Source organism: Synchiropus splendidus, chromosome 12 (assembly GCF_027744825.2).
Source record: "Synchiropus splendidus isolate RoL2022-P1 chromosome 12, RoL_Sspl_1.0, whole genome shotgun sequence".
NCBI lineage: Eukaryota > Metazoa > Chordata > Actinopteri > Syngnathiformes > Callionymidae > Synchiropus > Synchiropus splendidus.
The window spans coordinates 769,742-796,944 of NC_071345.1; the positions used below are offsets into that span (position 1 = coordinate 769,742).

The 27,203-nt window shown below is 51.4% G+C and overlaps 7 protein-coding genes across 18 annotated transcripts in view; 5 read left to right on the top strand and 2 right to left on the bottom strand.

Annotated features, from left to right (window-relative positions):
- Positions 1-9,590, bottom strand: part of tbc1d32 (TBC1 domain family, member 32) — a 43,993-nt gene extending 34,403 nt beyond the window's left edge. For 5 of the 9 annotated variants that reach the window (XR_008416196.1, XR_008416197.1, XM_053880254.1 and 2 more), the window contains exons 1-15: positions 9,261-9,590; positions 8,416-8,604; positions 7,679-8,132; positions 5,761-7,587; positions 5,529-5,693; positions 4,942-5,107; positions 4,793-4,864; positions 4,578-4,703; positions 4,429-4,507; positions 4,147-4,250; positions 3,783-3,844; positions 3,441-3,585; positions 3,324-3,383; positions 1,686-1,785; positions 655-792 (exon numbers count right to left, since the gene is read on the bottom strand). Coding sequence is in view for 7 of the 9 variants with exons in the window: in XM_053880254.1 (XP_053736229.1) it covers positions 655-792; positions 1,686-1,785; positions 3,324-3,383; positions 3,441-3,585; positions 3,783-3,844; positions 4,147-4,250; positions 4,429-4,507; positions 4,578-4,703; positions 4,793-4,864; positions 4,942-5,107; positions 5,529-5,693; positions 5,761-5,948 (1,405 nt within the window). In the remaining 2 variants the exon portion in view is untranslated. The remainder of the gene's footprint in view (positions 1-654; positions 793-1,685; positions 1,786-3,323; positions 3,384-3,440; positions 3,586-3,782; positions 3,845-4,146; positions 4,251-4,428; positions 4,508-4,577; positions 4,704-4,792; positions 4,865-4,941; positions 5,108-5,528; positions 5,694-5,760; positions 7,588-7,678; positions 8,133-8,415; positions 8,605-9,260) is intronic. The other 4 variants (XM_053880252.1, XM_053880250.1, XM_053880251.1 and 1 more) reach the window with 4 other exon arrangements.
- hsdl1 (hydroxysteroid dehydrogenase like 1) lies at positions 7,082-9,767 on the top strand. Its single transcript, XM_053880257.1, has 5 exons — positions 7,082-7,499; positions 7,694-8,139; positions 8,292-8,375; positions 8,435-8,563; positions 9,284-9,767. Exons 1-5 carry the CDS (start codon positions 7,280-7,282, stop codon positions 9,359-9,361), a joined length of 957 nt encoding a protein of 318 aa, XP_053736232.1. The 5' UTR covers positions 7,082-7,279; the 3' UTR covers positions 9,362-9,767.
- A 150-nt stretch (positions 9,768-9,917) lies between these two features.
- Positions 9,918-12,897, top strand: LOC128767899 (gap junction Cx32.7 protein-like). Of its 3 annotated transcripts, none has more exons than XM_053880260.1 (4): positions 9,918-10,948; positions 11,027-11,243; positions 11,809-11,994; positions 12,086-12,897. In XM_053880260.1, exons 2-4 carry the CDS (start codon positions 11,115-11,117, stop codon positions 12,668-12,670), a joined length of 900 nt encoding a protein of 299 aa, XP_053736235.1. In that variant the 5' UTR covers positions 9,918-10,948; positions 11,027-11,114; the 3' UTR covers positions 12,671-12,897. The 3 variants fall into 3 exon arrangements, with proteins under 3 accessions (XP_053736235.1, XP_053736233.1, XP_053736236.1); XM_053880258.1 differs by having other exon boundaries at positions 11,061-11,243; XM_053880261.1 differs by having other exon boundaries at positions 11,061-11,183.
- Positions 12,898-13,156: 259 nt separating this feature from the next.
- gja13.1 (gap junction protein alpha 13.1) lies at positions 13,157-14,967 on the top strand. Its single transcript, XM_053880770.1, has 2 exons — positions 13,157-13,283; positions 13,866-14,967. Exon 2 carries the CDS (start codon positions 13,888-13,890, stop codon positions 14,740-14,742), a length of 855 nt encoding a protein of 284 aa, XP_053736745.1. The 5' UTR covers positions 13,157-13,283; positions 13,866-13,887; the 3' UTR covers positions 14,743-14,967.
- Positions 14,968-15,881: 914 nt separating this feature from the next.
- On the top strand, positions 15,882-17,952 carry LOC128768171 (gap junction Cx32.2 protein-like). Its single transcript, XM_053880846.1, has 3 exons — positions 15,882-15,966; positions 16,400-16,538; positions 17,028-17,952. The coding sequence occupies exons 2-3, from the start codon at positions 16,410-16,412 to the stop codon at positions 17,640-17,642; spliced, it is 744 nt and encodes a 247-aa protein (XP_053736821.1). The 5' UTR covers positions 15,882-15,966; positions 16,400-16,409; the 3' UTR covers positions 17,643-17,952.
- An 883-nt stretch (positions 17,953-18,835) lies between these two features.
- Positions 18,836-21,535, top strand: c12h1orf198 (chromosome 12 C1orf198 homolog). Its single transcript, XM_053880845.1, has 6 exons — positions 18,836-19,164; positions 19,296-19,346; positions 19,859-19,981; positions 20,043-20,210; positions 20,358-20,705; positions 20,893-21,535. Exons 1-6 carry the CDS (start codon positions 18,859-18,861, stop codon positions 20,947-20,949), a joined length of 1,053 nt encoding a protein of 350 aa, XP_053736820.1. The 5' UTR covers positions 18,836-18,858; the 3' UTR covers positions 20,950-21,535.
- A 4-nt stretch (positions 21,536-21,539) lies between these two features.
- LOC128768172 (cysteine-rich protein 2-like) lies at positions 21,540-25,963 on the bottom strand. 2 transcript variants are annotated; one of them, XM_053880847.1, is made up of 8 exons: positions 25,820-25,963; positions 23,914-24,008; positions 23,735-23,792; positions 23,543-23,665; positions 22,722-22,790; positions 22,552-22,646; positions 22,238-22,295; positions 21,540-22,128 (listed from the first exon to the last, which is right to left on the bottom strand). In XM_053880847.1, the coding sequence occupies exons 1-8, from the start codon at positions 25,860-25,862 to the stop codon at positions 22,070-22,072; spliced, it is 600 nt and encodes a 199-aa protein (XP_053736822.1). In that variant the 5' UTR covers positions 25,863-25,963; the 3' UTR covers positions 21,540-22,069. The 2 variants fall into 2 exon arrangements, with proteins under 2 accessions (XP_053736822.1, XP_053736823.1); XM_053880848.1 differs by lacking the exon at positions 23,914-24,008 and having other exon boundaries at positions 25,820-25,960.
- Between the last annotated feature and the right edge of the window lie 1,240 nt (positions 25,964-27,203).

A 27,203-nucleotide genomic window follows, 5' to 3' on the forward strand; every position in this document is an offset into this window, starting at 1 on the left:
TTTCTGTTGCCAGGTAGCAGTCTGCTGTGTTGTAGCTTCATCTATTAGCTGTGATAGTTGATCAGGAAACGGCTGTGTGGTTTCAAGTGAAATGACCATTCTAACCGTAAGAGTTGTAGACGGTGTCATAGTTGGGCTAGTGATAGTAGAAGCGCGAGTAATACAGGTCTACGTGCTGTTTGTGGGTTTGAAGTCATAATTGGGCTGTGTGTGTGTGTGTATGTATTTATGAGTGTAAGAAAAGTCAACAATGACGTCAGGGGGGCAGCAGTCACAGTAACAGTAGCAGTGGTTTTGTTGTGTGTTGTGCACTGGAATGACTCACTGTCAGTTCAATGAGTGCAAGCTGGTGTGGCAATGTCCAGTCTAGCCCTGCAACCAAGCGCTGCACAGGGAGTGGACTCTCATATCGATAACACCCGACCAATGATTTGGAGTTTATTAGTGTTGCGCAAACTCGTGTTTCAATTGCTGCCCGCAATCATTGTTATGCAAGAGTGCAGGGAGACGGGCGGGTCTGAGGCACACATTCTTCAGTGCAGCCAGGCGTCATTACGCTGTAAAGATAGGCACGATGATCCGAACAAAGACCAAACCTCTTTCTGTTCCGAGATAAACGGCAATCCACTGCCACAAGCTGGCCCAGGCTCTCACCTTTGCGTGTTTCCATTTGGATGGGAAACAGTTTCCTTCCATTCTTGTAGAGCAGCAGTTTCCCCAGGACACACAGCGAGTGGACAAAAAGTGCGTAATCCAGCTCTGCTGTTGTGTAAACGCTCCGCGGCACTGAACCTGCGACAGCACATCACCACAACAGCAAGATGCATTTCATTACTGCAGCGCTTCATGAGCTTGGCAGGTAACAGTAGCAGCGTTTTCTTGCAGTATGAGTACATCCAGGTGTAGGATCAGTCCTGTCATGTTGGTGGATGGTTACAGTACGAGAAGGCGTAGATGCAGTTACAGCTATTGTAGTTGCTGTGGCAGGGCTTGTTCTACAGCAGGATTATTTGATACAGTTGTTTCAGTAGGACTTGGCCGTATAAACACCACTCTTTCATGTGCGCTTTAATGCAAGTCATAAAGTAGTCGCAGGGGGTGAAGTAGTAAGTGGCGTGGGACTTGAAGCAGCTGCCCTATTACATTAAGTGTAGTGGAGATTTCACTCTTGCAGAAGGAGCTGTTGTGACTCAAGCAAAAGAAACACTCTGGACTCACGACTTATTTGCTCCGTGAACTTTGGATGCCAAGTACTTCCTCAGTCTTCTCCCTGTCACCCTCTTTGTCTGCACTAGCTTCTCTTAATAAAATATTCATCTGCTGATGTCTCCGCCCGAGCGCCGCTTATCACCCGAACCCCGCTGACTGTTTTATCTTCTTCTCTTACTCGCGGCGTTTTGTTTGGGGAGCGCTGCGCGGAATGACAACAGGCGCTGCGTGTCAGCGAACCCAGTAAATGAAGGCCGCGTCAGGTACGAGCACATTTGGCGGCCGCAGACTTCAAACGAAGCGCGGCTTTTTCATTCCAGCTCTGGTTGAGCTTAACTTCCACTACTGCGTCTGGCCTGCTTCAGCAGGGAGACAGTGAATCATCGCTATCCCTGATGTTTATGCAGCCATGACTGAAGACGAGGCAGCGAGTGATTCTGTGGCTGAATCACGAGTTTATGGCGTCTTTTACTCACCGCTCGCCTGTTGCTTTTCTGCTTGTGGATCTGTTGAATGAGTCGCTACAGTTCCACCGGACTCCAAGAAGTGGATACACTGCTGCACTGAGGCCACGATCTGAAACACAAGAGAGGCATGAGGGAACACACAGAGTCGTCCAGGTAAATGTTCTGCATGCCAGGGGGAAAGTGATCTCATCTCTCCAGTGTCTCCACTGGAAGGTGTCCAGGAGTCAGGAGCGAGGTCCTCCACTGAGTCTCTCCTGGATGACCGCCTTTCTCTCAAGGAGTCCATAGAGAAGCTACTGTTCTCAGGCCACATGTGAGCAGGGAAATCCACCAGTCAGTGGAGAGCTCTCTGTGTCCTTGACTGAGGCTGCAGAAATTCCAGTCACATGAGGTGTGAACCTGGGCCAGTACTTCACTGCACTACACAAACGCTTCTCCCTAATTTGCTCTCACACAGACGAGATTAACATCAGCTTGAAAACAAGAGACGGGGGAAAGTTTCCGATACGAGTTTCAATAAAAAGCAGCAGTGAAACAAGAGTCCAGGTTTATTAACCAAAGTCAAATTTAGACGCCACGCGAGAATAACTCAGTCGCAACCTGGTTTATTGAAGCCATTCATCAAGCGTTTAAGGAGTATAATCGTTCCGTCTTCTGAGCCAGCTTCTTTATGGAGATTCAATGCAATGCTATGCAAGAGGAATTTGGATTAATTAACAGAGGGAAGTTGTGGCATTGACTCCAAAATAATCCTCTTTAGAAGTCAGGGCAGGGAGTTGAGAGGAAGGTCTGGGCTTTAAGAAAATCAATTCTGCAAAGACGCAGCGGTAAACTGCCGTGCCCCCTCATCTCCCACCCTCCACACTTTCAGTGTCAAGCTCGACTTTTAAACAACCTGTGTCCTTGTGAAGCTGGGCGGGAGAAACAAGCCTGAGGAGGAACTGATCTGACGCAGCTGCCAGCTTCTCTCAGGAATTCTTCTGCCCACGAAGACCAAATCGGATCAAGTCGAAACAATGGTTCTTTTTCTGCCAGCCAGGCAATTAAATGTTTCCTCGTAACTTTTCTAAATGCTTATTTTGGGGGGCGAGATGTTCACGGATCACTGCCAAGGCTCATCTGCAGCCTCTTCACAGCTCCGTCTTTTCCGTTCACCCCTCTTCTTCATGTCCAGCTCCGTCTCTCCTCTCCACACGTGCCAACCGTCTGATCTGGCCTTCCTCACCCCACCTCTTCCCTCTGGCAGACTTCTTTCTCATCTTGTCCTGTCTCCCAACCACAACCTCAGGTTCTTCGGCTTCTATCCTGTGCCACTTCCTTTCAACACTTCATCCTGTTCCACCATTCTCTTCTTCATTTACACAGCACTTCTCATGACATGCCAGGGAAAGTAAGCAATGCCTACAGCCACAGTTGCCCTGGCCAGGCAGATGAAAGTGCATCGCATTCTCTCCATCGTCCCCTTCCCTCCATGCAAGGAATCGCTACATCATCAACAAACTTCATTGTCCATGGAGACTACTCCCTAACATGTGTCCATCACAGTGAAGGAGATTCATTTTAAACCTGGTTTCCTTTGTGTTGCATAAGTTTCCAGTATTGTGTGCTATTGTGAAACTGTTGTTGCTAGTGGAGAGGGTCACTCACCAGAGATTTGTACTTCTTCTCCAGAAGCCTGAGAACCACAGTCCTGCTGTAGAAGCCGTGCTATGATGGAGAGAAGTCAGATGAGACTTTCAAGCAACATGAGGTTTCAAAACTCACCATCCACTTTCGGAACCAGGTGGCTTTCACGTCCAGCAAGGCCAGGAGATGAATGGGCTGCACGGCCCTTTCTTTGCCCAGTGATGAGGAGCCATCACGGAGGGTCAGAAGAGAGAAGGTGCTCTCGATGATCTCCTCCATGTACCTAGAAAAGAGACGTGGTCAATCATCAAACAGTGCGCTCATGTGCATCGTAACTCCAAGATCAAAGTGAAATGATTTCCCAGTCTTGTTGGACCACAGTTGAGCTCATTGTAAGCATATCAACTACTCCAAATATTTACACAATTTGACAGTTTGAGAAAAACACATTGGTCGAAGTACGTTGAAAATTGAACTCACATTTCCGGATGCCGGATCCAGAAGGTCGTGACCTCCTTTTGAAAGTCGTTCATCAGTCGAATCTGCAATAGAAGTTTTTGCTCTCAGTTTTCCTCCAGCTTCCACTTAGCTCTGGTGCTCAGCTCAACTTCTGAGCGTGCTGAAAACACCGTGGCTACAAACCTGTACTGACCTCCAACTATTTGGTAATAAGCGATTAAACAGTTGTTGATCAGATGTGTTGAGAAGTGATGAATCACAACGATACTCATCAGGCAATAAGCCGATGAGAGCATCTCCACCAGGTGTGTAGACAGGAGCGACAGCAGATGAGCAGAGGGTGAGACAGCCCACAACGGGTGAGAATAGATGAGAAAGACTGAACCTGTTTAAGCAGACTGCTGATCTCTGGTGAGTTGATGTCAGTTCCAGCTGATCCAAAAGGGACGCTTGGTTTGAGAGAGAGGAAACTGGACTCCAAACTTGTAGCTGCGCGAAACAAGGAACACTCACTGACGTCATGTAGTATCAATTAAGGTCGAGAATTGTTCTTTGATGGCCCATCGTTGATAATGACTGATGTGAAACCGTCTGTGAAGGTGTCACCAGGAGGAAACGTTCAAACATCTGGAGTCACTAACAAAAGAGCAGCGTGACCGAGGCCTACCGAGGCTGGTGTAGATCTCCCGCGTCACATTAAACGGAGATGAGGAGAGGGATTTCGCAAAGAACTGCAGCACGCCCTCCTGCCGTGGAGAGAAACAAGAAGCTTCAGCATCAAACTCAGCAAATGACGTGTTTCTCACGTTCTCCTACGCTGAGTTCAGGGTCGGACTCGCCCAGCGTGGCACAGAGGTTGCTGCGAAGGCCGCTCCAGCTCACGCAGCTCAGGACGTCGGATGGAGGAGCGCAGCAGAGGACCTGCAGGGCCTCACCACGAACCTGAACACGAGCAGACAATGAGGAATGGAGATACCAAACTTCAGTCAACATCTTGCCTCAGTAATGACGGCGTGAGAAGCTCAGAGTACCTGTTTGGGTTTGCTGGAGCTGAGATTATCAGCCAGAACCTGCAGCTGCTCCTGTCTGATGAAAGTGTAACTCTGCAAACAGATCAAAGGCTCAGGTGAAAAGGCCTCCTGCACAGTGACCAAGGGCTGAGAAAGATGTGACCCCTGACCTGGTTAAAGGACGAATCGCTGTCGGAGCAGCTGTCAGTGAAGCAGCCGCTGAACTGCTGCTTGTCTCTGCACTCCTTCTTCAGCTGGTCCTCCTCAAACTGTTGGACCAGCGTGTCCACGACTGTGCTCATCTTAGTCTTCAGGCTGTGCATCATCTGCTGGTACCTGGTGAAGAGTGGGGAAGAACATCGCGACGCTTCAGTCACGTGGCTGGTTTCCATGGTCAGTCGGGTTTTTTTTCAGCTTATATTTAGTGCAGTTGATGTTTTGTTTGTTTTCTCTATTGCTTCTTGCTTCCACCATCAGCCCTTTTGTGATGGTCAACTATACCAACGTTTTTCCTGCATTTCAAGTCAATGTTGTAATCTTCATTTTTTCTTCTTCTTCTGTGTCGCTTTTTTCCATCAAACAAACACAAAAAAAAACACTCTTCCTCCAGTCGATTACTTTGTGACCAGTGAACTTCTCTTTTTGAAAATCTGAGGGGGCTAGTGTGAACACTGTGCTCTATTGTTCCAGTCAGCATTTTTCAAACTGAATTTGAGGGTGCAGTGGAGTGTGAAGGAGAACGGTGCGTCAAACTCACTCCTGTGACTCTCTGGTTCTGCTGGTGACAGTGTGAATCAGAGTGTCATGGCCCGCTCCGATGGCATGTTGTCTGTCCCCTCCAGTCAGCTTCCTGGTCTCTTCCTCCACCACCAGCCCCACTGAAGCCTCCAGGTGCTGACGGAGGAACTTGACAAACTCATAACTGTAGAAGGTGAACATCACAACCTCATTAATACGAAGGCAAGAGGAACCAAGTGAGGGCAGCATACTTGTGAAAGTTCTCGTCAGTCTCCTCCAGCTGCAGGAGAATCTCTTCAGCACACTCCAAAGACGAAGGAGCAGCCAAGACTCTGTCGCTGATGCTACTCAGAAACTGCTTGAGCAAAGTCTGCAGCTCCACATCTCCAACAGAAAAACACAGCTGAGACATTCCTGCAGGATAAAACACACTCATCATGTGTTTTAGGCTGCATATTTAATGAAATATCCAAACATGTCGTATCAGGTGCCCTGCAAGTGTTGAAAAGAAAGCGATATACATCAGTCAGTTCATTCACACGTTGACAGCAGGGAAGCGCAGGACGACAACGGAAAACATCTTTGAACATTGTGACAAAGGAAAGTGGAGCAACATCATCAGCTGGGGGATTTCACCAATCATCATTTTCTTCTATGACCCTCTTTGGGGTTAGACTTTTTTTAATGCTTTAATCCACATTACTGCCGTGACCTCATTCGTTTCCTGACTCATTTTGAGAGTCAAATGTGGGTCCACGTTGTGTTTTCATGAATGGCCCAGTTCAATGAGCGCAGTAAACAGCCAGCAATCCTCATGCGACCTATGTAATGGGGCATCTGGTGGCTCTGCACACCGCGGAACTTGGACGCTTCTCTAACGACTGAGGTGAGGTGGAGGGAACCACAGCAGCTGGTGCTCACAGAACCTGCTCGGACACAGCGCCGTGTCGGGGACTTGAAGTCGACACCTGCAGCCCTCGCCAGTGTTGGAGTCCAGGGAACTGGCTCCGGCTGTCTGCACTGCCCTAGCAATGACACCTAGAGGCTACAGGCGCTCACCTGCGGTGTGGTGTGGTGTGGTGTTGAACTGATCCACGTCTGCAGGGACGTGGGAGCAGGAGTGACCGACACTCCCGCTGCAGCGGCTAACACGTGTAGCAAGCTTAGCCTCGCCAACGATTGGAGACTGCCCTCCTCTACATGCACCCAGCACCCAACTTTAAACACTTACAAACGCAATGAAAGCAATCACCTCGCGCTGTTGTGTCAAGTCAGCGTCTCAGAAGAAGATAGAAACATCGGCACCTCGTCTCTATGGAAACGTCTGTTCACCGCAATGCATTGTGGGATGTCCAAAGCGCTGCCTTCTAGAACGGCAGGACATCGGATAAATACCTTGAGCAGCAACTTTAAAACACATTTAGAGCGATGAACAAAGCGTGTTAATCGATTTCAAATATCAGTCGCCACCTGTATGGTAATTTATTATTCACATTGCTCACTTTCAATTCATGAGGTTATTAAAACTGCAGCGATGAGCGATTTGTTTTCTAGCACCTGAATGCACCATCAGGGCCACGTGACCTGTTGTCTCTTTCTCCTCTTCCTCCGTGCTCACGGTTCAGCAGCTAAGTGAAGCGTGCGCAGTGGAATACAAGCAGTGAGCATGTAGGGCCGGTGTGGCAGCGCCATTACTGTGACGCCTGAACTCGACCGGGAGCGGCCTTTTCGCTGACTTGCTGGCGGGACAGCTGACGTCACGCGGCCTCCATGGCGGCCGTTGACAGCTTCGACCTGCTGTACAGAGAGGTGTCGCGATCATGCGGCACATACTCCGAGACCTTGGCTCTGGTGGGCGCTCTGTACGCCTCATCCAGGGCGCTGTACCTGCTCAGAGACGGGTGCGCCATGGTCCGGGTGCATTTCCTGCCCAGGATGATCCAAACGACCAGGCTGACCCAGATCTACGGAGGCTGGGCGGTCGTCAACGGTGAGAGCGCATCTGGAGCTGGAGCGGCCCCTCATTCACCTGCCCTCGTGTTGACCTCAATGTATGGCTGTGTGAGGGGCTGTGAGGCCTGTGAATGACGGTTGAAACATGGCACTATTCAATCCAGCATGCAGCTGAAAACATTGGCGCTGAGCAAGAAGACCGAGCCGGTTCATGACCTTCTGTCTCGGCAGGTGCGACCGAGTCGGTGGCCAAAGCTTACGCAGAAGAGCTGGCCAAGCAGGGAGTCAGCGTCATCTTCATCTGTCATGATGGGGCCGGCGTGGGAGACCTTGCCGCCAGGCTGGCCCAGGACTACGGCGTGGAGACAGTGGTGGTCCTGGCCCACTTCTCCTTGGATCCAGCAGCCGTCGAGCCAGTCCAAGAAGCTCTGCGGGGCAAGGACGTTGGTTTCCTAGTGAACTGTGTGGACGAGTCACTGGCCTCGCCTCACGCCTTCACAGATATACCAGAACAACGAGTCTTGGATCTAGTGACCAAGAACATCGGGGTGGCGACCCTGCTGGCGCGGCTGGTGTTGCCCAGTATGTTGCGGCGTGGCAGAGGAGCCGTGGTCAACATCTCGTCCGGGGCTTGTTGCAGACCGCTGCCTGGGCGAGTGACGCTCACCGCCTGCACGGTGAGACCGGACACTACATCAAACCAGATCCCCGGATTCAAACATCCTCATTCTTCTCTTAAAAAACTCCTTCTGCTCCACAGAAAACATCTAGATGACACCGTTTCTCATGTGAGATTAATAATAATAACGAGAGACTCGTCTGCTCTCAGGGATTTTTGGATCAGCTCTCCAGATCTCTGCACTTTGAGTACAGCGGTCGAGGACTCGTCATTCAGAGTCTGATTCCATTCCAGGTAAGACTGTGACTCCAGAACTCTGGTCTTCATCTCTCACCTCCACGGTGTTCCTTCAGGTCGCTACACCATCCTCGCCGCTTGCTGAGAGCTGGCTGGTACCGAAGCCGGACGTCTACGCTCGTCACGCCATCTCCACTCTGGGGGTCTCGCACAGGACCACCGGCTACTGGCCTCACACGCTGCAGGTCAGTCGGCAGCTGAGCCACGCCTTCACCAAACCTGCCAACTGAAAATGGTCATCATCAGGGGAAGTGCAAATGAAGTTCATGCTGAAATGTATAGAAGAAAAATGAAATTCAAACTCTGGTACACGACAACTCATATGCAGACTGAGGTATACACTGAATAAAACTGCATCAAAGAGCTACACAACAAATAGTACGCATCTTAAAGGACGCTGTTCTCAACACCAGAGTGGCCAATCATGTTTTCAACACTTCTGCATGTTCGGTTTGTCTGTCTGTCTGTCTGCTTGTTGGAAGAAACACGTTTGCATGAGGGAAAACATTATTGGCCACTCTGCTGTCACACATACCACAGTGTCAAGTAAGCAAAGACAGCCAAGGAAGATGAACAGAAACAGGCACTTGGACACATAACACCACACACCTAAACCTCTACTGGAAATACCACCGAAAATACACCCAAGAACACCAACAAAAACACATGCAATAAATGACACATGAACCTAAAACATCACACACAACACAAAGTACACCATACCATACCAAGTTTATTGATAAAGCACTTGAAAGGCAATGCAAGATTGTCACTAGGTGCTGTAGAGCAGTAAAATCAGGATAAAACAGACAGCAGCATGTCACATGAGACCATGTCAAGGGTGTGTTTGCCTAACATGAGTGGTGTGTGTCTCTCTCACACCTTCCTCTTGTGCTTCCCTTCAGCGTGGTCTGCTCCGCTGCGTCCCAGACTGGATCTGGGTTCTGGGGTCTCGGGTCTTGGTCAGGAGCGGAGGCAGTTGAGTCACATGAGGAGTCGTGATCTTCAAAATAATCTGGACTTCTCCCTCTCCGAGACCGAGTAATCTGTTTCACAGAGACTGGAAGTGTGTCATTTAAAGCCAGAGATTGGGGCTACAATCCCGACTTTGTCTTCTGCTGCGGTGGCGTGTGACTCATTGTGTCTCACTGTCATCTCTGCTGGGTGAAGCCAGTTTCTGCCAAGCCTTGGCCTGCGGGTGAGGTGAGATGAGAAGGCTCACATTAAGTGTTACATAAGAAGGCAATAAACGTGATTATCTTTTCTTATCGGTGGACTGGTTTCTGATGATCGAGCTCCTGCTACCTCAGCCTACCTGCTACCTCGGCCCTGATTTCACAGCTGCGTTTGTACGCTGTTTTTTTCTTCTTGTTGTTGCTGCTCGACATCTTGTTTGTTATTCTTGTTTGAAATCTAGAAATCAAGAGACAGTCTTCAGGCATAACAAAGCAGTTGTGAGTCTCTCAGAGTCTGGACAACAGTGACACATCCTGAGTCTTCTGAATAATTACAGTTTAAACACACGCCTGGTTGGACAGAGAGGAGCAGGAAGTGACAACTACGCGGCTGGTGCGCCATCGATTCTGGGCACGCTCCAAAACATCACTCCTCCACTAATCATTGACTTCACGTTGTCAACCGAGGTCACGCCAGATGACCTCGGGCCGGCGAGGTCACCAGCTGGCTGTCGCCATGGTAAACACTGCACTGTTGCCGGAAGTGAGAGACAAAGAGGAGGATCTTCCTGTGACTCTTCCGTGTGGCTAAAGTTTCAACTATGAAATGGCAGCAGTAAACGTTAAACCCTGGCGCTCCTCTACAGCTGCACTCGTCTCTTTTGTTTTTACGTCCAGGGAGTGAGCGAAGGACTTGGCGCTTCCACCTGTGATCAGCAGGTGTTCCCTGGAGGGATACGCTGTAGAGAGTGACCTCCCTGGGTGATGGAAACCATCTGGGTCTGGAGCTGCAGCAGGAGGAGGCCCAGACCCAGAACGCAGAGGCTGGACAACAGCTCAGTGAAAACACATTCTGAGATGCCTCACAAGTTTGCAGCCTTTGCTTGCCGCCCAGCGGCTGTGCGTCCTTCCAGACCAAATCAAAACTCTCGACTCTGACAAGCTTAACAATCTGGAACTGTGGAATCTTCCAGGCTTCTGCGGGCACCTGAATGCATCATAAATCTCCAACCGTCAAATGTCATGGAGAGCAAGACACCCGAAGCAATTTGCTTTGTGAGCTCAGTCATCCAGAGACTCGGAGTAGAGCCAGACAGGAAGTGGCTATTGAGAGGGTCGAATGGTCGGGCTGGACTGCACCGGTGGACTCACCTCAGAACCAAACAGGCCTTATATCGTCGTCCTCTGATCCGACTCTCTCTCTCTCCGACCAGCGTCCCTCTCATTCCACCTTCAGGGCCACGAGATTAAAGCTGTCGAGACAAAACAAGTGCTGTTTTCAAGTATTCCTCTGATAACCATCGGCCTTCGGCGGCCTCCACAGTTTTCTACTTCTCCTCACACGTTCCCGAAGGCATCGCCAGCTGCACGTCTCTGTTCTCAGCTCTGTCCCGGGTGAGTTCACTCCTTCCGTCGGCTGTTATCTGTTTTCATAGATGTTGTCTCACGTTAACTCCTCTCCGCTGGAAACAGTTGGACGTAGATAAAGCTTCTGCCGCTCTTTTAGAGACGCGGAGGTTTGTGGGTCCCGCTGCAGAAAGCACGACGACTGGCGAGGGAAATGGGGGACTGGCAGCTTCTGGGCCGCCTGCTGGACAAAGTGCAGACCCACTCCACCGTGGTGGGAAAGGTCTGGCTCACCGTTCTCTTCGTGTTCCGGATCCTAATCCTGAGCACCGGCGCAGAAAAGGTCTGGACCTTTCATTCTCTGATGGCCTCTGTGACGCCCTCTGTGGTCACTGGTGCTTCCGTCTGTCAGCCACACGCGCCCTCATCTCCTCCTCCTCCTCCCTATTAGGTTAGGTGGGGAAGCTTGGCTTTAAGAATCAAATGGTTTGGTGGCTTGGTGGCTCTGGTCTCAGTTCTGAGACGCGGGGCCAGGGTGAGGCTTCCAGACCTCCAGAGCTTCACCAGCGATGGCACAGTCAGGTGGAGGGTCAGGTGACCCCACAGTCAGAGTAGGAGCATCTTGTCAGGAGTTCTCTCTGCTGTCTCTCAAGGCCTGGAAGAGCTGGAGGAATGTGGGGTTTAGGAGGTGGAAGCTCCGTTTTACCTTTCAACCACTGAGTTGGAGAAACTCCACGTTAGCACAGCAGAGGGCACCGCAGATGACATCCACACACGGAGCCCGAACATAGCTTGAGAGGCGACCGTCAGGTGGTTAAATCGCCACGTGATAGTTGTGACGCAGCAGCAGCAGCAGCAGCAGCCGCGCAGGACTGTGTTCAGGGAAGTAACACTCCTCCTCCCGCCAGGTTTGGGGCGACGAGCAGTCCAACTTCATGTGCAACACCAAGCAGCCCGGCTGTGAAAACGTCTGCTACGACGTCGCCTTCCCCATCTCTCATGTTCGCTTTTGGACGCTTCAGATCATCGCCGTGGCAACGCCCAAGCTGCTCTACCTGGGCCACGTCCTCCACGTGCTCCACACGGAGAAGAAGGTAGACCACAGTCCATCCAGGCGTTCTGGGTCCTGGGAGGAGGTTTTGCATGTCCGACAAACCCTCCCACTGCTTTTCTGTTTCTCACAAGATGAAGGAGAGGCTGCAGAGTCAGAGGGAACTGGACGATCAGGCCACTCTCTTCCTCAGACGGGCCTACAAAGTCCCCAAGTACACCAAGCTCAGCGGCAGGATCAGCATCCGGGGTCGCCTGCTGCGCAGCTACGTCTTCCATCTGCTGGCCATGATGGTGATCGAGGCCGTCTTCATCTTCGGCCAGTACTGGCTGTACGGGCTGCACCTGGACCCCCGCTACGCCTGCAGCCGCTTCCCCTGCCCTCACGTGGTGGACTGCTTCCTGTCCAGGCCCACCGAGAAGTCCATCCTCACCTGGTTCATGCTGGCCATGGCGCTTTTCTCGCTGGCGCTGAACGTGATCGAGATGCTGTACCTGTGCGTGAAGGCGGTGAAGGAGTGCATGGCGAGGAGGCAGGACTACACCGTCACCCCGGTCACCCCCCCACCCTCTGAGAGGAAGGTCTTTAAAAGCCAGGAGGACCCGGTGAGCCAGAACTGCGTCAACCTGGAGCTGGAGCTGCAGGGCCGGAAGTTAGGGCTGAACGGCGTGGCCAACGGGGGGAGCAAGGTGGAGCCGCTGGACGAGGTCCACATCTGAGGCCACCGGTGGCAGCTTCTGCACACAAACGTGCTCACAGCAAACACTCGCCAGCCGCTGTTCTGCTGGGGCCACACCATTTCTACAGCTGTCCAATAAAGATTTGGGTGACAGAAGAAATGCGGTGTGTTCACGTGTCATAATTCATATCCTCACTTTGATGATTGATTGCTTCTATATAAAATACATGGATCATTTGCCTTTGAATTTCCTGGATGTCACGACTATTTACAATGTGTTCAATACAACTAAAGTGCTTCTTTCAATTCATCCCCATGATCACCATCACGATGATACTTCTTTACAAAACCTTTAATGACCTGAACTTGGCCCTCTGTGAAGCGGAGCCTGGGATCAGCGTGAGGAGCACTCTGCCAACTCTGGTGACTGAGTGGCTGAGACGCTTCAGGTGAGTCTGTTGAGTGTCTGAAACTACGGCCTTCCTCCCTGAACCCTTGTCAATTATTACTCTCTTATCCGCCGGCCCACGAATCCAACGTGACTCTGGACCCGGTCGCGCTTACGCAAGTGGCTCCGATGGTTCTCGTCCTCACAAAACTCCAAGGTCCAACTAGAGAGGGAGATCACTTCCAGCTGGAGGCTCGGTTCTCAGGTAGGACGGCTGCTCCTTCTGTCGCTCCGCTTTTGCTTTTAAAATGTCATTTCATGGATCGTGCTTCACTGCAACTCAGTTCTCATGACAGCGACCCTGAATACTTGATTATTCAAGTAATAATCGGGGTTTTATTTAAGGAAGTCATGAATGTTTAAATGTGGGAAAACAAATTCAAGTTACTTTTTATTCACCATTTGATACTGTTGTTGACACCACTTTGATACCTCAACTCTGCCCCTCCTAACTTTATTTGTGATGCGATTTGTGGTACCTTATTATATACCTCCATGACATGGATTGGACCCTTTACTTCTACTGGACTCATAATTCAGTTTGCTGCTCTTCCACATTGTTCTGTTACGTTCAAATCATACTCGAGAGAGAGACATCTTGTCAGATTGAATTGAAATAGTTCATAGCTGCAGCTCTGTTTTAATGCATGTGCCTGCGTGGGCCAGATGTATATTGAAGATATGCTGAAGTCAGAGCATGAGGGAAGCAGAGCTGATGCTACATCCAGGTGACGTGACACCCGAGGCCTCATCGCCAACTCACCTCTCACGTCTCTCCTCCGACTAGTGTGTGAACGTCGCTGCCAAAGATGGGAGACTGGGGCATTCTGTCAAAGTTGCTGGACGAGGTCCAGTCCCACTCCACGGTCATCGGGAAGATCTGGATGAGCGTTCTCTTCCTGTTCCGGATCATGGTCCTGGGCGCCGGCGCCGAGAGCGTGTGGGGAGACGAGCAGTCCGATTTCATCTGCAACACTCAACAGCCCGGTTGTGAGAACGTCTGTTACGACTGGACCTTCCCCATCTCCCACATCCGCTTCTGGGTGCTCCAGATCATCTTCGTCTCCACGCCCACGCTCATCTATCTGGGCCACGCCATACACGTCATCCAGAGCGAGAAGAAGCTGAGGGAGCTGCTGGTGAGCCCGGGCGGGACGCGCCTGGTCAAGGTCCCCAAATACACCGACGACAACGGACGGGTGAAGATCAAGGGCCGCCTGCTCGGCAGCTACATGACCCAGCTGGTGGTCAAGATCATCATCGAGGCGGCCTTCATCGTGGGCCAGTACTACCTGTACGGCTTCGTCATGGTCCCCATGTTCCCCTGCTCCAAGTCGCCCTGCCCCTTCACCGTGAAGTGCTACATGTCCCGACCCACCGAGAAGACCATCTTCATCATCTTCATGCTGGTGGTGGCCTGCGTCTCTCTGCTCCTCAACGTGATCGAGGTGTTCTACCTGCTGTGCACCAGGGTGGGCCGCCGGGCCCGCCCTCAGAGCCGCTACACCCCGGCCTACCCGGCCGTCCTGTCCGGTCCTCAGTGGCCCTCCACGGACGAGGCGCTCAGGCAGAACAAGCTGAACCTGGAACTGGAAGGAAGCCAGAGCATTGGCGGGAGCCTGGATGGTGCCAAAGACGAGAAGATGCCGCTCAAGTCCTATTAGAAGCAGTGGCGTGACCAACCTGGGCAACAACGTGGTGTGTTTTTGTCTCTGTAATCGACCTGATGGTGGAATTTGTGCAGATACAATTGTATTTATGCTGCGATGAGTAAGTTATTACACGCCGGTAATCGTTCAAAATTCCTGTTTCAACAATGAATATGTTGTAAAGTTTCTACTGCTTTTATTTTATAGCATTGGGTTTTTAATAAAGAAGTCAAACTCGTAGACCTCCTCACTTTCTTGACCAGCACCACACCAACACGCCCTCACTTCAGTCGAGAGCGAATGCTGCTCTTGAAAGCATCTCAACAGAGTGTACACAGACAGACAGAACCCCACAGAATGCAGGCGCTTGGCCCCAGTCTCGCCTGCACAGCAACTCGCCGCGTGTCACAGCAGAGACTTGGCGAGCGCTCGTCCCCTCTTCTAGGTGTTCAATGTTGTCCTGTTCAAACGGACAGTTGAAGTCAACATGGACCAGCGCACACCCCTTCAGAGAGACGCCCCCCTGAAGTGACCTGCCTGTTGACGGATTCGAATGCAGACGCGCTCACCACTGAATCAAAAATCAGAGGTTGGTTCATGGACATGAAGATCACAATGACATTTGAAAGAAGAAAAACACTCAGTAGCTGAAGGCTACATCGAAGGTACATGAACACAGTAGTAAAGGCCAGCTGTGTGAGACGAACGCAGTCCAACATGGAGAACACCTGACTGGTGCGAGTGTTGCAACAACAACCTGTCAGGTGATGGAGAGCCCACTCATCGATGACTGATCTGAGCCAATCAATAATTGACTCTGGGGTTATCAGGAGGCTGTAAAAGTCAAGAAAGAAAAGGTGCGTGCGTGAAGGCGTGTGTCAGGTTTCCCAAGATCAGAGTGAGTCTCCACAACACAATAGACACAGTGAGGAAAGTAACAGTGCAGCAGAGGCTTCAGGTCTCCGAGGCCAGCCCCACTGTTCCTCGTGTGCCGCTGAGTCACGACCCCCGCGCGCAGGAGTTCCACTCACACGGCCGCGGCGCCACCGCGCTCCAATCACCTGTCAATCTTTAACCGCGCCAAAAGGATGATCACTTTCTAGCGTCAGGACAACGTGACAGCTCGGGGTGGCGCAATCGGATCTAAAGTTCAAGGTGCCGGACTCGGGCTTGTTCCCTCAGTCGCTGCTCAGCTGCCGCTCAGACCGTCGGGACTTCCCAGGCTTCAGGACCCTTCAGGTAAGACACCAGGAGCCAGGCTCCAGGTCCAGGCACCAGAACGCCTCCATCATTTCATCAGCGTTTCCAGTCATAATGCGTCGTGACTGCTGTAGCTATTGCACTGTATGTCATTTATTTTGTCAATAGGCATTAAGCGACTATTGAGACACCATTTTAAATCAGGTTTCTGAATTTCAGTTCACATTTGTTCATTCTTAATATTGTTATGATTAAACCAAGGCAAACAAATGCTGATCATTGAAGATTATTGATGGAATATGTTCAATAATAAGCAGATGAAATGGTAAAAACGAGGCATTCTGAGACATTTTCTAAACGACTGATATTGACAGATGGCCATTGTTAGTCCCACAGTGGGGGACATTACAAATCAGTGGTGTCTCCCACTGTCACCGTGAAATGGTCTTCAGCATGCTCCTCACTTCTCCAGAGCACGGATCATGGGTGAGTGGGGTTTCCTCTCGTCTCTCCTGGACAAGGTCCAGTCTCACTCCACCGTGGTGGGGAAGGTCTGGCTCAGCGTCCTCTTCATCTTCAGGATCATGATCCTCGGAGCTGGAGCTGAGAAGGTACACGCACGCAAGCGCACCAATCTGCACATACACCAGGGGAAGACCTTGAAAGTGGCAGCTGCAGTCGTGATAATTGTTGGAGTACTGATCGGCACCATAGTATTAGTAGTAGCGGCTGTAGTAGAAGAAGTAGTATTCATATTTATGGTTGTTGTAGAAGTAGTATCTATTTATATGGTTGCAGTAGTAGTAGTAGTATTTATGGTTGCAGTGATAGTAGTAACCTCATCTAATAGTAGTAGATGTAGTAGAAGGGGTAAGTATTTGTAGAAGAGTAGTAGTACCATTCTGTATGGTTGCACTAATAGTGGCAGTAGTAGTACTGGCAGCAGCCGCAGTAGTCACCAAAGGGTGAGGTGGCCGTGTTTGCTCGCGCTCACTCTCACTGCCTTCCCAGCGGCAAGTGACCTTTGACCCCAGGAGCTGTCAGATCTGCCAGACGCCGGCGGCGCACGTCTAGCGCTCACAGCCGATCCGTGTTTCCAGGTTTGGGGAGACGAACAGTCCAAGATGGTCTGCAACACCAAACAGCCCGGCTGCGAGAACGTGTGCTACGACCACGCCTTCCCCATCTCTCACATCCGCTTCTGGGTGCTGCAGATCATCTTCGTGTCCACGCCCACGCTCATCTACCTGGGCCACGTCATGCACGTCATTCACAAGGAGAACAAGCTGAGGGAGAAGATGCAGAAGCTCTCCGAGGGCCAGATGGTCAAGCCCCCCAAGTACTCCGACGACAAGGGCCACATCAAGCTGCAGGGCAACCTGCTGGGGAACTACATGACCTCCATCGTCTTCAGGATCATCCTGGAGGTGGCCTTCATCGTGGGCCAGTACTACCTGTACGGCTTCGTCATGGACCCCAGGATCGTCTGCTCCAGAGAGCCCTGCCCCTTCACGGTGGAGTGCTTCATGTCACGGCCCACCGAGAAGACCATCTTCATCATCTTCATGCTGACGATGTCCTGCATCTCCGTCATGCTCAACGTGGTGGAGATCTTCTACCTGCTGTGCTGCCGCTCCAACAGGAGGAAGTCCAGGGACCCGCCGCCGTTCGCCCTCAACATGCCGCCGAGCCTGAACGGCGAGAAGAACCTGTAGCCGGAGACGCTGTGGACACAGAAGAAGGATCCGGGAGCACCACTTATTTATTTCCAGATCTTGTGGAAAGTTTGCCTTTCTAAGTCTACATTCATTTCTCGCCTCAAAATTCTTTAAAGTGTGATCACATTTAATTCATGTGGAAGCTGTTTTGGTTTTTTTCAAGCCTCGTTACATATATTTTTGTAATGCATGTTTGTTTGTATTTGCAGACATTGAACTGTAAATATTGAGATTTCTTTTGTATTTCCAGATGAAGATCAGATGACTTTGACTGAATAAATGTTTCAGCAAGATTAAAAAAACGTATCATTTCACTGACATGAAAATGAAAGTATTCATTAGTTTGTGACCAAAGATTCTCCCTCAGGCCTCTTTGCAATTTTACTTGGTAATACGTTCAACTTCTGTCATGAGATTATGAGAATCCGCTTTATTGCCAAGGTCAGTGAGGATCCCACCAACGAGGAAGGTGCTTTGGAACACTGTGCAGTAGTGAACAAAACATAATTATAATAATAATAATAATAACACAACTAATACGTCCATAAATAACCGTCACCTTCTTCTGCCGCTTATCCGGGGTCGGGTCACGGAGGCAGCTTTCGGAGCAAGGAAGCCCAAACTTCCCGGTCCTCACAAACCTCCTCCAGCTCTTCCCGGGGGATCCCGAGGCGTTCCCAGGCCAGACCGGAGACATCATCTCTCCAGCCAGTCCTGGGTCTTCCCCGGAACACCTCCCCAGGGAGGCGTCCAGGGGGCATCCGGATCAGATGCCCGAGCCACCTCAGCTGCTTCCTCTGGATGTGGAGGAGCAGCGGCTCCACCCCGAGCTCCTCCCGGATGATCCAACTCCTCACCCTTTCGGTCATGCCCCAAAGCTGGTGACCATAGGTGAGGGTGGGAACGTAGATGGATGGGTAAATCCAGAGCTTCGTCTTGTGACTCAGCTCCCTCTTCACCACGACGGTCCGATACAGCGACCGCATCACCGCTGCCACTGCACCAACCCCTCTATCAATACCATGGATTATAAATACATGAAGTAAAGCCAAATAAATACCTCAAATAAACGGTTGAGAATGATCCACACGGTGTTCACCAGTGCAGCTGGTGTTGAGCTCCACTGAGCTCTTACCGCACACGTCCACTAGATGGCGCCACTTCCGCCCCGCCCCTCCCTCCCTCTCGTCACCGCCGACAGCAGCAGTCCAAGATGGCCGCGGCGACCGTGGCGGGGCTCGGACCCCGCGCGATGGAGGAGAAGAAGTTCGAGTACTTCTCCTCCATCAACTCGATGGCCAAGAAGATCATGCAGGAGCGGGAGAAGATCAAGAGCCAGCACGGGCCCACGTGGCAGCAGATGACGCCGCAGGAGCAGGACAGCGCCATCGACCGCTGCTTGATGGACCCGCACGTCCGGGCCCGCTACGCCATGCACCGAGTGGAGCGCCAGGAGGTGGTGTGCTACCCCAAGATGCTGCTGCACACCGGCCAGAAGATCGTCCACTTCGGCGAAGAGGTGAGGGAGCCACTGGCCCCGCCTGGGGCTAGCTGCTAGCTTAGCATGTTTGGTTAGCCACGCAGCGTCTTTGTGACGTCAGCGGGGTGTGGCCAAGCGCGTCCTGCTCACCGCGGCCTGTTTGTGTCCAGGACATCACCTGGCAGGATGAGCACTCGGCGCCCTTCTCCTGGGAGACCAAGGTAAACCTGCGCTGTTGACTGCAGCAGAGAGGTCAACGTGTGTCCAAGGGAGGAAGGCGGCTGTGACGTCACGGCAGCAGCAAGACAGAGACAGAGCAGTGGTGACCGAGTCAGAGTCAGACCCCATACATAATTCGCTCAGGTTGCTGGCGCATTTATCTTTCATGGACGTGCTGGAAATAGCCTGTCCTGTCAGGTGAAGAAAGACACTGGTGGACCTGAAGTGGAGCCGCTCCGCTCGAGAGAGAAGAGACATCGCGCACTTGATGTGTTCCACAACCACATTACTGGTGTTCATCTGGTGTTTCTAAATATGCAAGTGACTGTCGAATGAAAAGTGACAGAGAATTTGAAGCACAGATGCATGTGAAAGATTTGAGGGAAGAGAGCAAACGTATGTGGAAGCGTCCGTAGATGTATATCAGGCGTGGTTCTCCACAGTAGAAGAGAGCGTGTGGCTGACTCGAGTGGAACGCTTCAGCTGACATGATGTCTGTGCTGCTCCTCTGCAGAGCCAGCTGGAGTTCAGCCTGACTTCAGGCTCCGAGTCGGGACTCTCCGCCCCTCAGTCCGATTCCAAGGCAGCCAAAGCTCCGCACTCCAACCAGCTGGCCAAAAGTGCTCTGGGCACCAAGGTAGGCCGAGCCACACCCTGCGGCTCAGGGGGTCTGGGAATAACGTGTCTCCGCCTTCAAGGCCACGGTCAGCGAGAGCCGCCGGCCTGAGGAGGAGTCGGCCTTCTGGAAGATCAGCGCTGAGAGGTCCAGACTGGAGGGGGAGAAGGCCGACTTCCAGTCTCTCACCCCGAGTCAGATCAAGTCCCTGGAGAAAGGAGAGAAGCCCCTGCCCTCGTACCTCAGACAGGTGAGCTCAGGTGCCCCGCTGCTTCCTGCCCTCTCTGTTGGTGAAGGCCATGCAATTCCTTCAGGCATCAGCTGCTTTCCGCTCGAGTCAGCCGCTCAGTGGTTGGACCTTCTCTTTCCACCGTGTTTAACTTTCATTCTGCTGCAGGAGACGTCGGTGTCCACAGATCCAGAGCCAGTGGACCCGCCGGCGCCCCCTCCTGCTCCGGCCAAGCCCATCAAGCAGCGGGCCCCCAAACCTCCGGCCCCGCCGCCGCCCGTGGGGGTCAGCGCCACGCCGGCCTCCATCTCCATCTCCCCGAATCCTCCGCCGCCAGTGAGCGTCTTGCCGTCGGCGGGCGGGTGGGAGCGATCTCAGAGCACCCTGCCCTCCGTCGGCAACACGCCGGACGACGTCTTCTCCTCCAGCCTCATGTCCAAGTCCCCGAAGCTCTCGCCGAGTCTGGAGAAGGGGAAGGAAGAGGAGCCTTCGCCCAGCAGCCCCACCTTTTCACAGGTGACTGTCGCCACGCTCTCTGTTCTACGTTCAGGTTAAACCCAGTCCACAGGTGGAGTGACTCGATCACAGCCGGTGCCAATCAGGTCCCAGCTGCGGAGCTCTGTCTTGGACACTCCTTCTGCACCTGTCCGGTGACTGAATAACCGGCCACTGACGGCCCTCTCTCCTCTGGTGTCGTCCCCAGTTCAACACGAGCAGCAACATCCTGAAGAGCGGATTTGACTTCCTGGACAACTGGTAACCCTGGCGCCCCACTGCCTCCCACACCTGGCTACCCCTCGCCTTCATCACCGTTATTATGATTACCATGTTCATCACCGCCTCCGTGTTCGCCTTCACCTCGAGACCGCCCCCTTTCCTCGTCGGGGTCTGCCGACCAACACAAACGTGCTTCTATGGTTACACTTGGTCACTTTATGCATCTGTAAAATGTGGAGATTTTCTTGCCTGGACTTTGTGTTCGTCGAGTCAGATAAAGGTTGGAGTCCGGGCCAGTAGAGTAGTGTTGCTTGCCAAAGAGTGATCTTAGCAGCGTGCGAGCTTTGGATCAGCTTCTTACCGCTTGGTTGTGAGCGAGCCTTTCCTGAAGCCGTCGACGTTTCCTCTCCCTTCCTTCTCCAGTGAACCCCGTCGTCCCCCAGATTCCTTTTGTCCTTTATATTTAAGACCTGCTCGTGTGAAGATTGTATTTTGGTAGTAGATATTCTATCGACATTTGTTTGTAGCAAGCAGCGGCGACTATATTCTCTCTTGTGCGTGAGAGTTGACCAGGGTTTCTAGATAAATCATCGCAGCATCTGAAGTCAATAAAACCAATATGCAAAGTTGACATGTCTCAGCAGATTTATTTGCTTTCATCCAGCTTCAGCACTGAAGATGACTCCTATCTGTTGACCGGTCCTGTACAGCAGGACGGCCACACATTCATGACTAAGTCTCTAGAGGAAGCACAGGTGCGAGCAACAGTCAGCCAAAACATTATGACCACGTGGCTTGTCCTACGCGAAGTCTCGGTTTTGGCAGCGCAAGAGTTCCAGGCAGGTGGTCATAATGTGATGATACATCTTGCTGGCTGTGCGACCGGATTATTAATAGAAAGCAAGATTTCATGAGAGATAATAAACCTAATCAAAGCATGACTTAGTTCATCACTACAACAGTCATTACCCTCAGTGTTGCTCTCACTGTCTGTCAATACAAATCAAGTTATGAACTATCACTGCCACAGGAAATGAACGGCAGGTCAACGTAGACAAAGCTGGTTATTTGGCAGCATGGAGCTCGGAGGCAGAAGTGGAGGAAACATCAACGCAACAGGGCTGCGGTCGCCGTGGTGACGGGAGGCAGATCTCCAGGACGGTTCAGTCCTGGGCTTCGGGCTCGTCGTAGATGTAGCTGCCCACGCCGCCGGTGTTCACACCTGCCGCACAATCACACTTCACTGTTGCACAATCGGACGTGACATGAAGAGTTCACCAGCAGCAGATGAGCGTGCGTGTGTGTGGGTGTGTGTGTGTCTTCTGTCAAACCTTTGGGCCCGAACAGAAAAGCGTAGCAGGGTTTGTGACAGTACGGCTGTCCGTCATGCTGCAACACAACAAAAACAACTCTGCTGTAACAAATGACTTGAACTGACCTTTGACCCCGTGCCACTGTGTGTGTCTCTTGTGGGGGCCAACTGTTGACAAAACACCTCCATGTGGGGACCTTATGCCTTTGTGGGGACATGTGTCCAAGTCCAAGCCTCAATTTGAGGCTTCAAACAAAATGTATTTATTTATTGTTGGCCAGCAGGGGTCCCCACAAGGGCAGAGATACAGACGTGTGTGTCTGCGTGTCTCACCTCAGCGTGGCTGCCAGCAGCCAGCGTCTTGCCGCACCTGTCGCAGCGCAGACACGGTCGGTGCCAGTTCTTCCCCAGAGACGACACCTTCTCGGCTGCAACAGTTACCACGGCAACCACGGGGGTCAGTCAGACGGGCGAAGACAGGCCAGGAGACTGAGCAGACTCACCGAAGTACACGGTCTTGTTGCAGCGGGGGCAGATGTTGGGGCCTCCAGAGAAGGAGGAGAAGCTGGCAGCTGCAGGGAGAGAATGAGGAGGTCCAGGTCAGGAGACTCGCCTGACCCGCCGCCATCACCACACGGTTCCACACGGTTCTCAGAGACCAGCAGCAGTGGACGCTGAGTGAGTAGCTGTGCGTTTCCCTGGAGGAATGTGGCTGTGGCAGCAGCTCAGCGCCTACTTTTCATGCTTTGAATTTGAATCTGTTTCATTCCGTGTGTTATGTAGTTCTGCAGTTCCTTGCTTGAGCATGAGCGTCAGTGTTGTCATGTGACTCTGCCTGCGTGTGACTGAACAGAAAAGTGTTTGGTTTGGGAGTGACGCTGTTGGGTTCTACCTGCTTAGGCGTGCGTGAGCATTGACAGCTCTTATAATCCTATCTTTGATCCTAACTGGGCTTTGGTTCGCTCCAGGGTGCTGGCTCAGGCGAGCCATGTGTTTTGGAGGGTTGGCTTTGGGGAGAGAGGTCAGGAGACGGCCGGGAGGGGTCCCCACCAAAGATAAAAACACGGCTCGGTGTGTGTGTGGACCTGAAGGAGGTGTGGGCTGCAGAGAGGTCTGATGTTGCCAGCGTGTGTGTGTGTGTGTGTGTCCTGCGACTGACAGTGAAGGAGTTTGGCTCTGGACACGTGTGTTTCAGGGCATCACACACCCTCCTCACCACGTCTCTGACCACTTCCTGCCGTGACTCCGTGTGACCGCCATCAGCTTCCTGATCAGCTGCAGCCTTACTTGCCTCGCTGTGATTGGACAGCTGGTGTTCTCTCACCCTTCACTGGGCCGCGTGCGGGGGCTGGCTTCTCTTCCTCCTTGGTTTCCATGGAAACTGCAGCCGGGGCCTCGTTGGCAGGAGCGTGGTAGACGTAGGAGCCGGCCCCCCCGATGTTCACCCCTGAAATGTCACAAGTCAAAGCTGTTGGTGTCCACACCCCCGGGTGAGACAGAGGGCGGGAGGGAGAACCTTTAGGTCCGAAGAGGGCGGCGTAGCACGGCTTGTGGCAGTACGGCTTCCCGTCGTGCTGCGGCACACAGACAGCACATCAGAACAGACTCATTGCAGCGCGCTCCACCACTAGGAGGCTCTCCTGCTCAACTCGTCCACCTTCAGCCTCAAACACGCTGCCTGCAGAGCGCACTTGCCTCGGCATGGCCCCCAGGATTCAGGGTCTTGCTGCACCGCTCACATTTCAGGCAGAACTTGTGCCAGTCCTTCCCGAGAGACGACACTTTCTCAGCTGCAACGCCACAAAGCAGTCGCGTTAAAATCCAACCACAGAAGGGATCCATCATTTGGGGTTGGTCTTTCACATGAGGATTTCAACTCTTCCATGTTCCACTTCATAGCATTGTATTTTCATTCATTTCAAATCTATTTTTCCTATATATTTATTTCTATCTCTTTTGTGTTTACATGTCTTGCTCAACGACCAGACATTCCTTTAAAATGTAACACTCCGAAATAGCTCTATTTTGTCTGTTACGACGCATAATAAAATCCATTTTATTATTTTTATCATCACTATTTATGCAGCTGCATTTACTGCATTTCCTAACGTTAACACCGATTTATTATTCATGTACTTTCCTGACGTCTGTTTCAACTGCTGCTTGCCAAAAACAGCCAGAAAAAAACATGATGTCTACCTACATTTATTTCATTTCACCCATCATGAATCATTGGTTTACTGTTGAAAATGTAATTCTTTTCTGCTTTTTGAGCATTTCCACTCATGCAGGCGTTTACAGAGGGACATCTGTTCATCCTCTCGGGTGACGCTGCACAGATTAGACATGACACTTCCTGTTGAGGCTCAACGGTCGCCCGGCGGCCTGATACGTGGCGCAGGAGGAGCTGTCCATGACGCAGGCGTGGTGACGGCCAGCGAGGGCGTGTCACCGTGACGGGATCTCCTGTTCCACGTTTCAATGAACGGACACGGACTTGGGCTCGTTCCCACCCCCACGTTCACACCTCCACATGATTGACTCGCAAGAAGGGTGCAACAGTTGTGAGGTAGAGAACGGACTGACGTGTCAGTCAAGCAGCTCCCATCAGAATCCCACCTCTGTTGGCTGCCAGTCCGGCCCACGCGCTTCTCTGTAAAGGACCTGGCTCTTAACTTCCTTCAGATAAATACGTTACACTGGCGCGACGCTCCACCGCTAGCGTCCTTGTTTACAAGCCCGCACATGCTCGCTGTGTGCCACGTCCGTCGTCGTGTGTGCACCGGGTCCATGTATCACTGGAGACTTGTAAGAAAATCTGAATGAAACCCTGCAGTGTGAACACAGCGGTCAGCTTCCTAAGTGGACGACTCATGACATCCTCGCTCGCTTCGCAGTGAGAGGAGACATGGCTGAGGACCATCGCGACCCAAAAGGTCAAAAGTGTGCACAAGCCTTTCACACCACACTTGAGCAAGCCAAACTGAAATCTAGCGTTTCAAAACAGCGTTGGACAGTGTACAAGTGTTCACAACAACCTCCATTCTCATTCTGTCTATTTTGAATCAATGAATTTACAACACAGCCGTCCAACTTGCACAGGTCGTACGCGACTCGCCGGCGACTCGTTCAGGGCGTCTGTGACTCATTTTAAGGAGCAAAGGGAAAGAAAACAGAAATGTTTGCTTGTGAAACGGCAGCGGCTTGTCAACAGTCAGAAGAGGAGCAGAGACCACAGCAGCCAGGAGCATCACCACCCCACCTCACAACACAAGCTTCAGGCTCGTCTGGAATACACTTACATGGCAAACCACGACCCACAGTCAAATAGGGGCTATTTACTTCTGAGTGACAAAAAACTGCTCTTTGGTCCGCCATTTTGTTAAATACTTCACAAGTCATCGTCGACTCAGCAGCAACAGAAGAAACGGCGCTCTTTATCATAAGTGTTTTTTCAAAAGCTAGTTGAAATCTCCTTGTCAACTTAGAGGTCTTCACGTGCACCTGCAGAGAAGTATCGCGCGGCATCCTGAAGGTCTGAGAGTTGGACCTTTGATCCGAGAGGAGCGGAAACTCCGCCGGAGTCAGCGTCTGGTCTTACCGAAGTACACCGGCCTGTCGCACCGGGGACACTCGGAAGCCATGTCGGTGCAGCTGCGGACGGACCTCGCAGGTGATGAGGAAGAGGAGGCTGGAGGAGACGATGGTGATGATGAGAGAGCGCGCGCCTCCGCGCTGCCTTTCTTCCTCCTCATTTGAATAGCCCCGCCCACCGGTGACGTCATCGAATCCAGCCGCATGAGCTCATATCTCGAACCCCGCAGTTCGTTCGGATACATTCTCACATGCAGCTTGTATTAAAAAAAAAAAAAAAAGAAACATCGACAGCATGGTTGTCCTAAAGAATGAAGCATTATCTTTGACTACAAACCGAATTATTGTCGTTGGAAAATTCCATCGTCTCAAACGGTTCGACCAGACTTCATTGTGTTTGACGAAGAACCGAGCCTCTTCATGAGTAAAAACGGCAACAGCTCAACCCATATGATCAGTTCACAATCATGTATCCTCCCTTCCCTGATTAACTTGTTATTATTTAGAAATGATCATTCTGGAAACAGTTGACTTTGTGCTGCTCTAAACGTGCTTCGTTGTAGTCTTCCGTATATAAAAATAAACTCAACCCAAACACACGGACTCACACTAAACAACCCAAATGCGATCTCATTTGGGTTGTGAAGTCAACATTTCTACTTGGCCTGACCGCCGTGAAAGAACAGGAGCCATTCAAAAACAATGGTGTAGTCCACTCATAGAGGGTTGAGAAGACATGACTGAAGCGATGTACAGCAAACGTTTCATTCCTATTTATGGAACAGATTATCTGGAGAGAGGAAAAAATGTTTTGTTTTGCTTTTTAACCTTTTTCATGTTGCTTTGTTTCAATTGGTTTAGGATGGAAGAAGTGTCAACTCATTTTAGCTCTGGACAAATGACACAAAAAAGTGTTGGCGCAAGATAAAAGATAAAGGAAAAAAACTAAAATCAACATCTCTGGATCAAACAATAGGATCGAGGCACTTTTCAGTGAAACTATGAAGGAATGAATGTGAAGGAAATCCAAGATATAGATGATGAACTGCAGTAAATCATGTTAATCAAAAATGTATTTTGAAATTCTATGTGTCAAATTAGACCAATGAGAAAGCGTCCACAACCTGTTCCCAATCTTTGAAACTAGTTTCTGCACTTCACGTTGAGTTTATGATGAGTGGCGTAACATTGAAGAATCCACGTGTTAAATGACGCAGCTCCTCTTCTTCCTCCTCTGCGCTGTGTTTTGGAACGTTGGCTACATCCTGGCAATACTGTTGTCCCCAGAGTCAGCATCAGTGTTTGTGTCCATGTGTGGTTGTCGGGTTACAGATCATCACCGGGAATGTTAAGTGGCTCTTTCCAGCTCCCGGGGGTGTCGTCCTGGACAT

Excerpts from the sequence above, each read along its gene's own strand:
- hsdl1 (XM_053880257.1), top strand. The coding sequence starts at position 7,280 with ATGGCGGCCGTTGACAGCTTCGACCTGCTGTACAGAGAGGTGTCGCGA. Across the intron at positions 8,140-8,291 it reads TGACGCTCACCGCCTGCACG|GGATTTTTGGATCAGCTCTC; the intron begins GTGAGACCGGAC and ends GTCTGCTCTCAG. Across the intron at positions 8,376-8,434 it reads AGAGTCTGATTCCATTCCAG|GTCGCTACACCATCCTCGCC; the intron begins GTAAGACTGTGA and ends GTGTTCCTTCAG.
- LOC128768172 (XM_053880847.1), bottom strand. The coding sequence starts at position 25,862 with ATGGCTTCCGAGTGTCCCCGGTGCGACAGGCCGGTGTACTTCG. Across the intron at positions 24,009-25,819 it reads CGACAGGCCGGTGTACTTCG|CTGAGAAAGTGTCGTCTCTC; the intron begins GTAAGACCAGAC and ends GTGGCGTTGCAG. Across the intron at positions 22,791-23,542 it reads CGCACGCGGCCCAGTGAAGG|CTGCCAGCTTCTCCTCCTTC; the intron begins GTGAGAGAACAC and ends CTCTCCCTGCAG.
- c12h1orf198 (XM_053880845.1), top strand. The coding sequence starts at position 18,859 with ATGGCCGCGGCGACCGTGGCGGGGCTCGGACCCCGCGCGATGGAGGAG. Across the intron at positions 19,982-20,042 it reads AAAGTGCTCTGGGCACCAAG|GCCACGGTCAGCGAGAGCCG; the intron begins GTAGGCCGAGCC and ends TCCGCCTTCAAG. Across the intron at positions 20,211-20,357 it reads TGCCCTCGTACCTCAGACAG|GAGACGTCGGTGTCCACAGA; the intron begins GTGAGCTCAGGT and ends ATTCTGCTGCAG.
- LOC128768171 (XM_053880846.1), top strand. The coding sequence starts at position 16,410 with ATGGGTGAGTGGGGTTTCCTCTCGTCTCTCCTGGACAAGGTCCAGTCT. Across the intron at positions 16,539-17,027 it reads TCGGAGCTGGAGCTGAGAAG|GTTTGGGGAGACGAACAGTC; the intron begins GTACACGCACGC and ends CCGTGTTTCCAG.
- gja13.1 (XM_053880770.1), top strand. The coding sequence starts at position 13,888 with ATGGGAGACTGGGGCATTCTGTCAAAGTTGCTGGACGAGGTCCAGTCC.
- LOC128767899 (XM_053880260.1), top strand. The coding sequence starts at position 11,115 with ATGGGGGACTGGCAGCTTCTGGGCCGCCTGCTGGACAAAGTGCAGACC. Across the intron at positions 11,244-11,808 it reads TGAGCACCGGCGCAGAAAAG|GTTTGGGGCGACGAGCAGTC; the intron begins GTCTGGACCTTT and ends TCCTCCCGCCAG. Across the intron at positions 11,995-12,085 it reads TGCTCCACACGGAGAAGAAG|ATGAAGGAGAGGCTGCAGAG; the intron begins GTAGACCACAGT and ends GTTTCTCACAAG.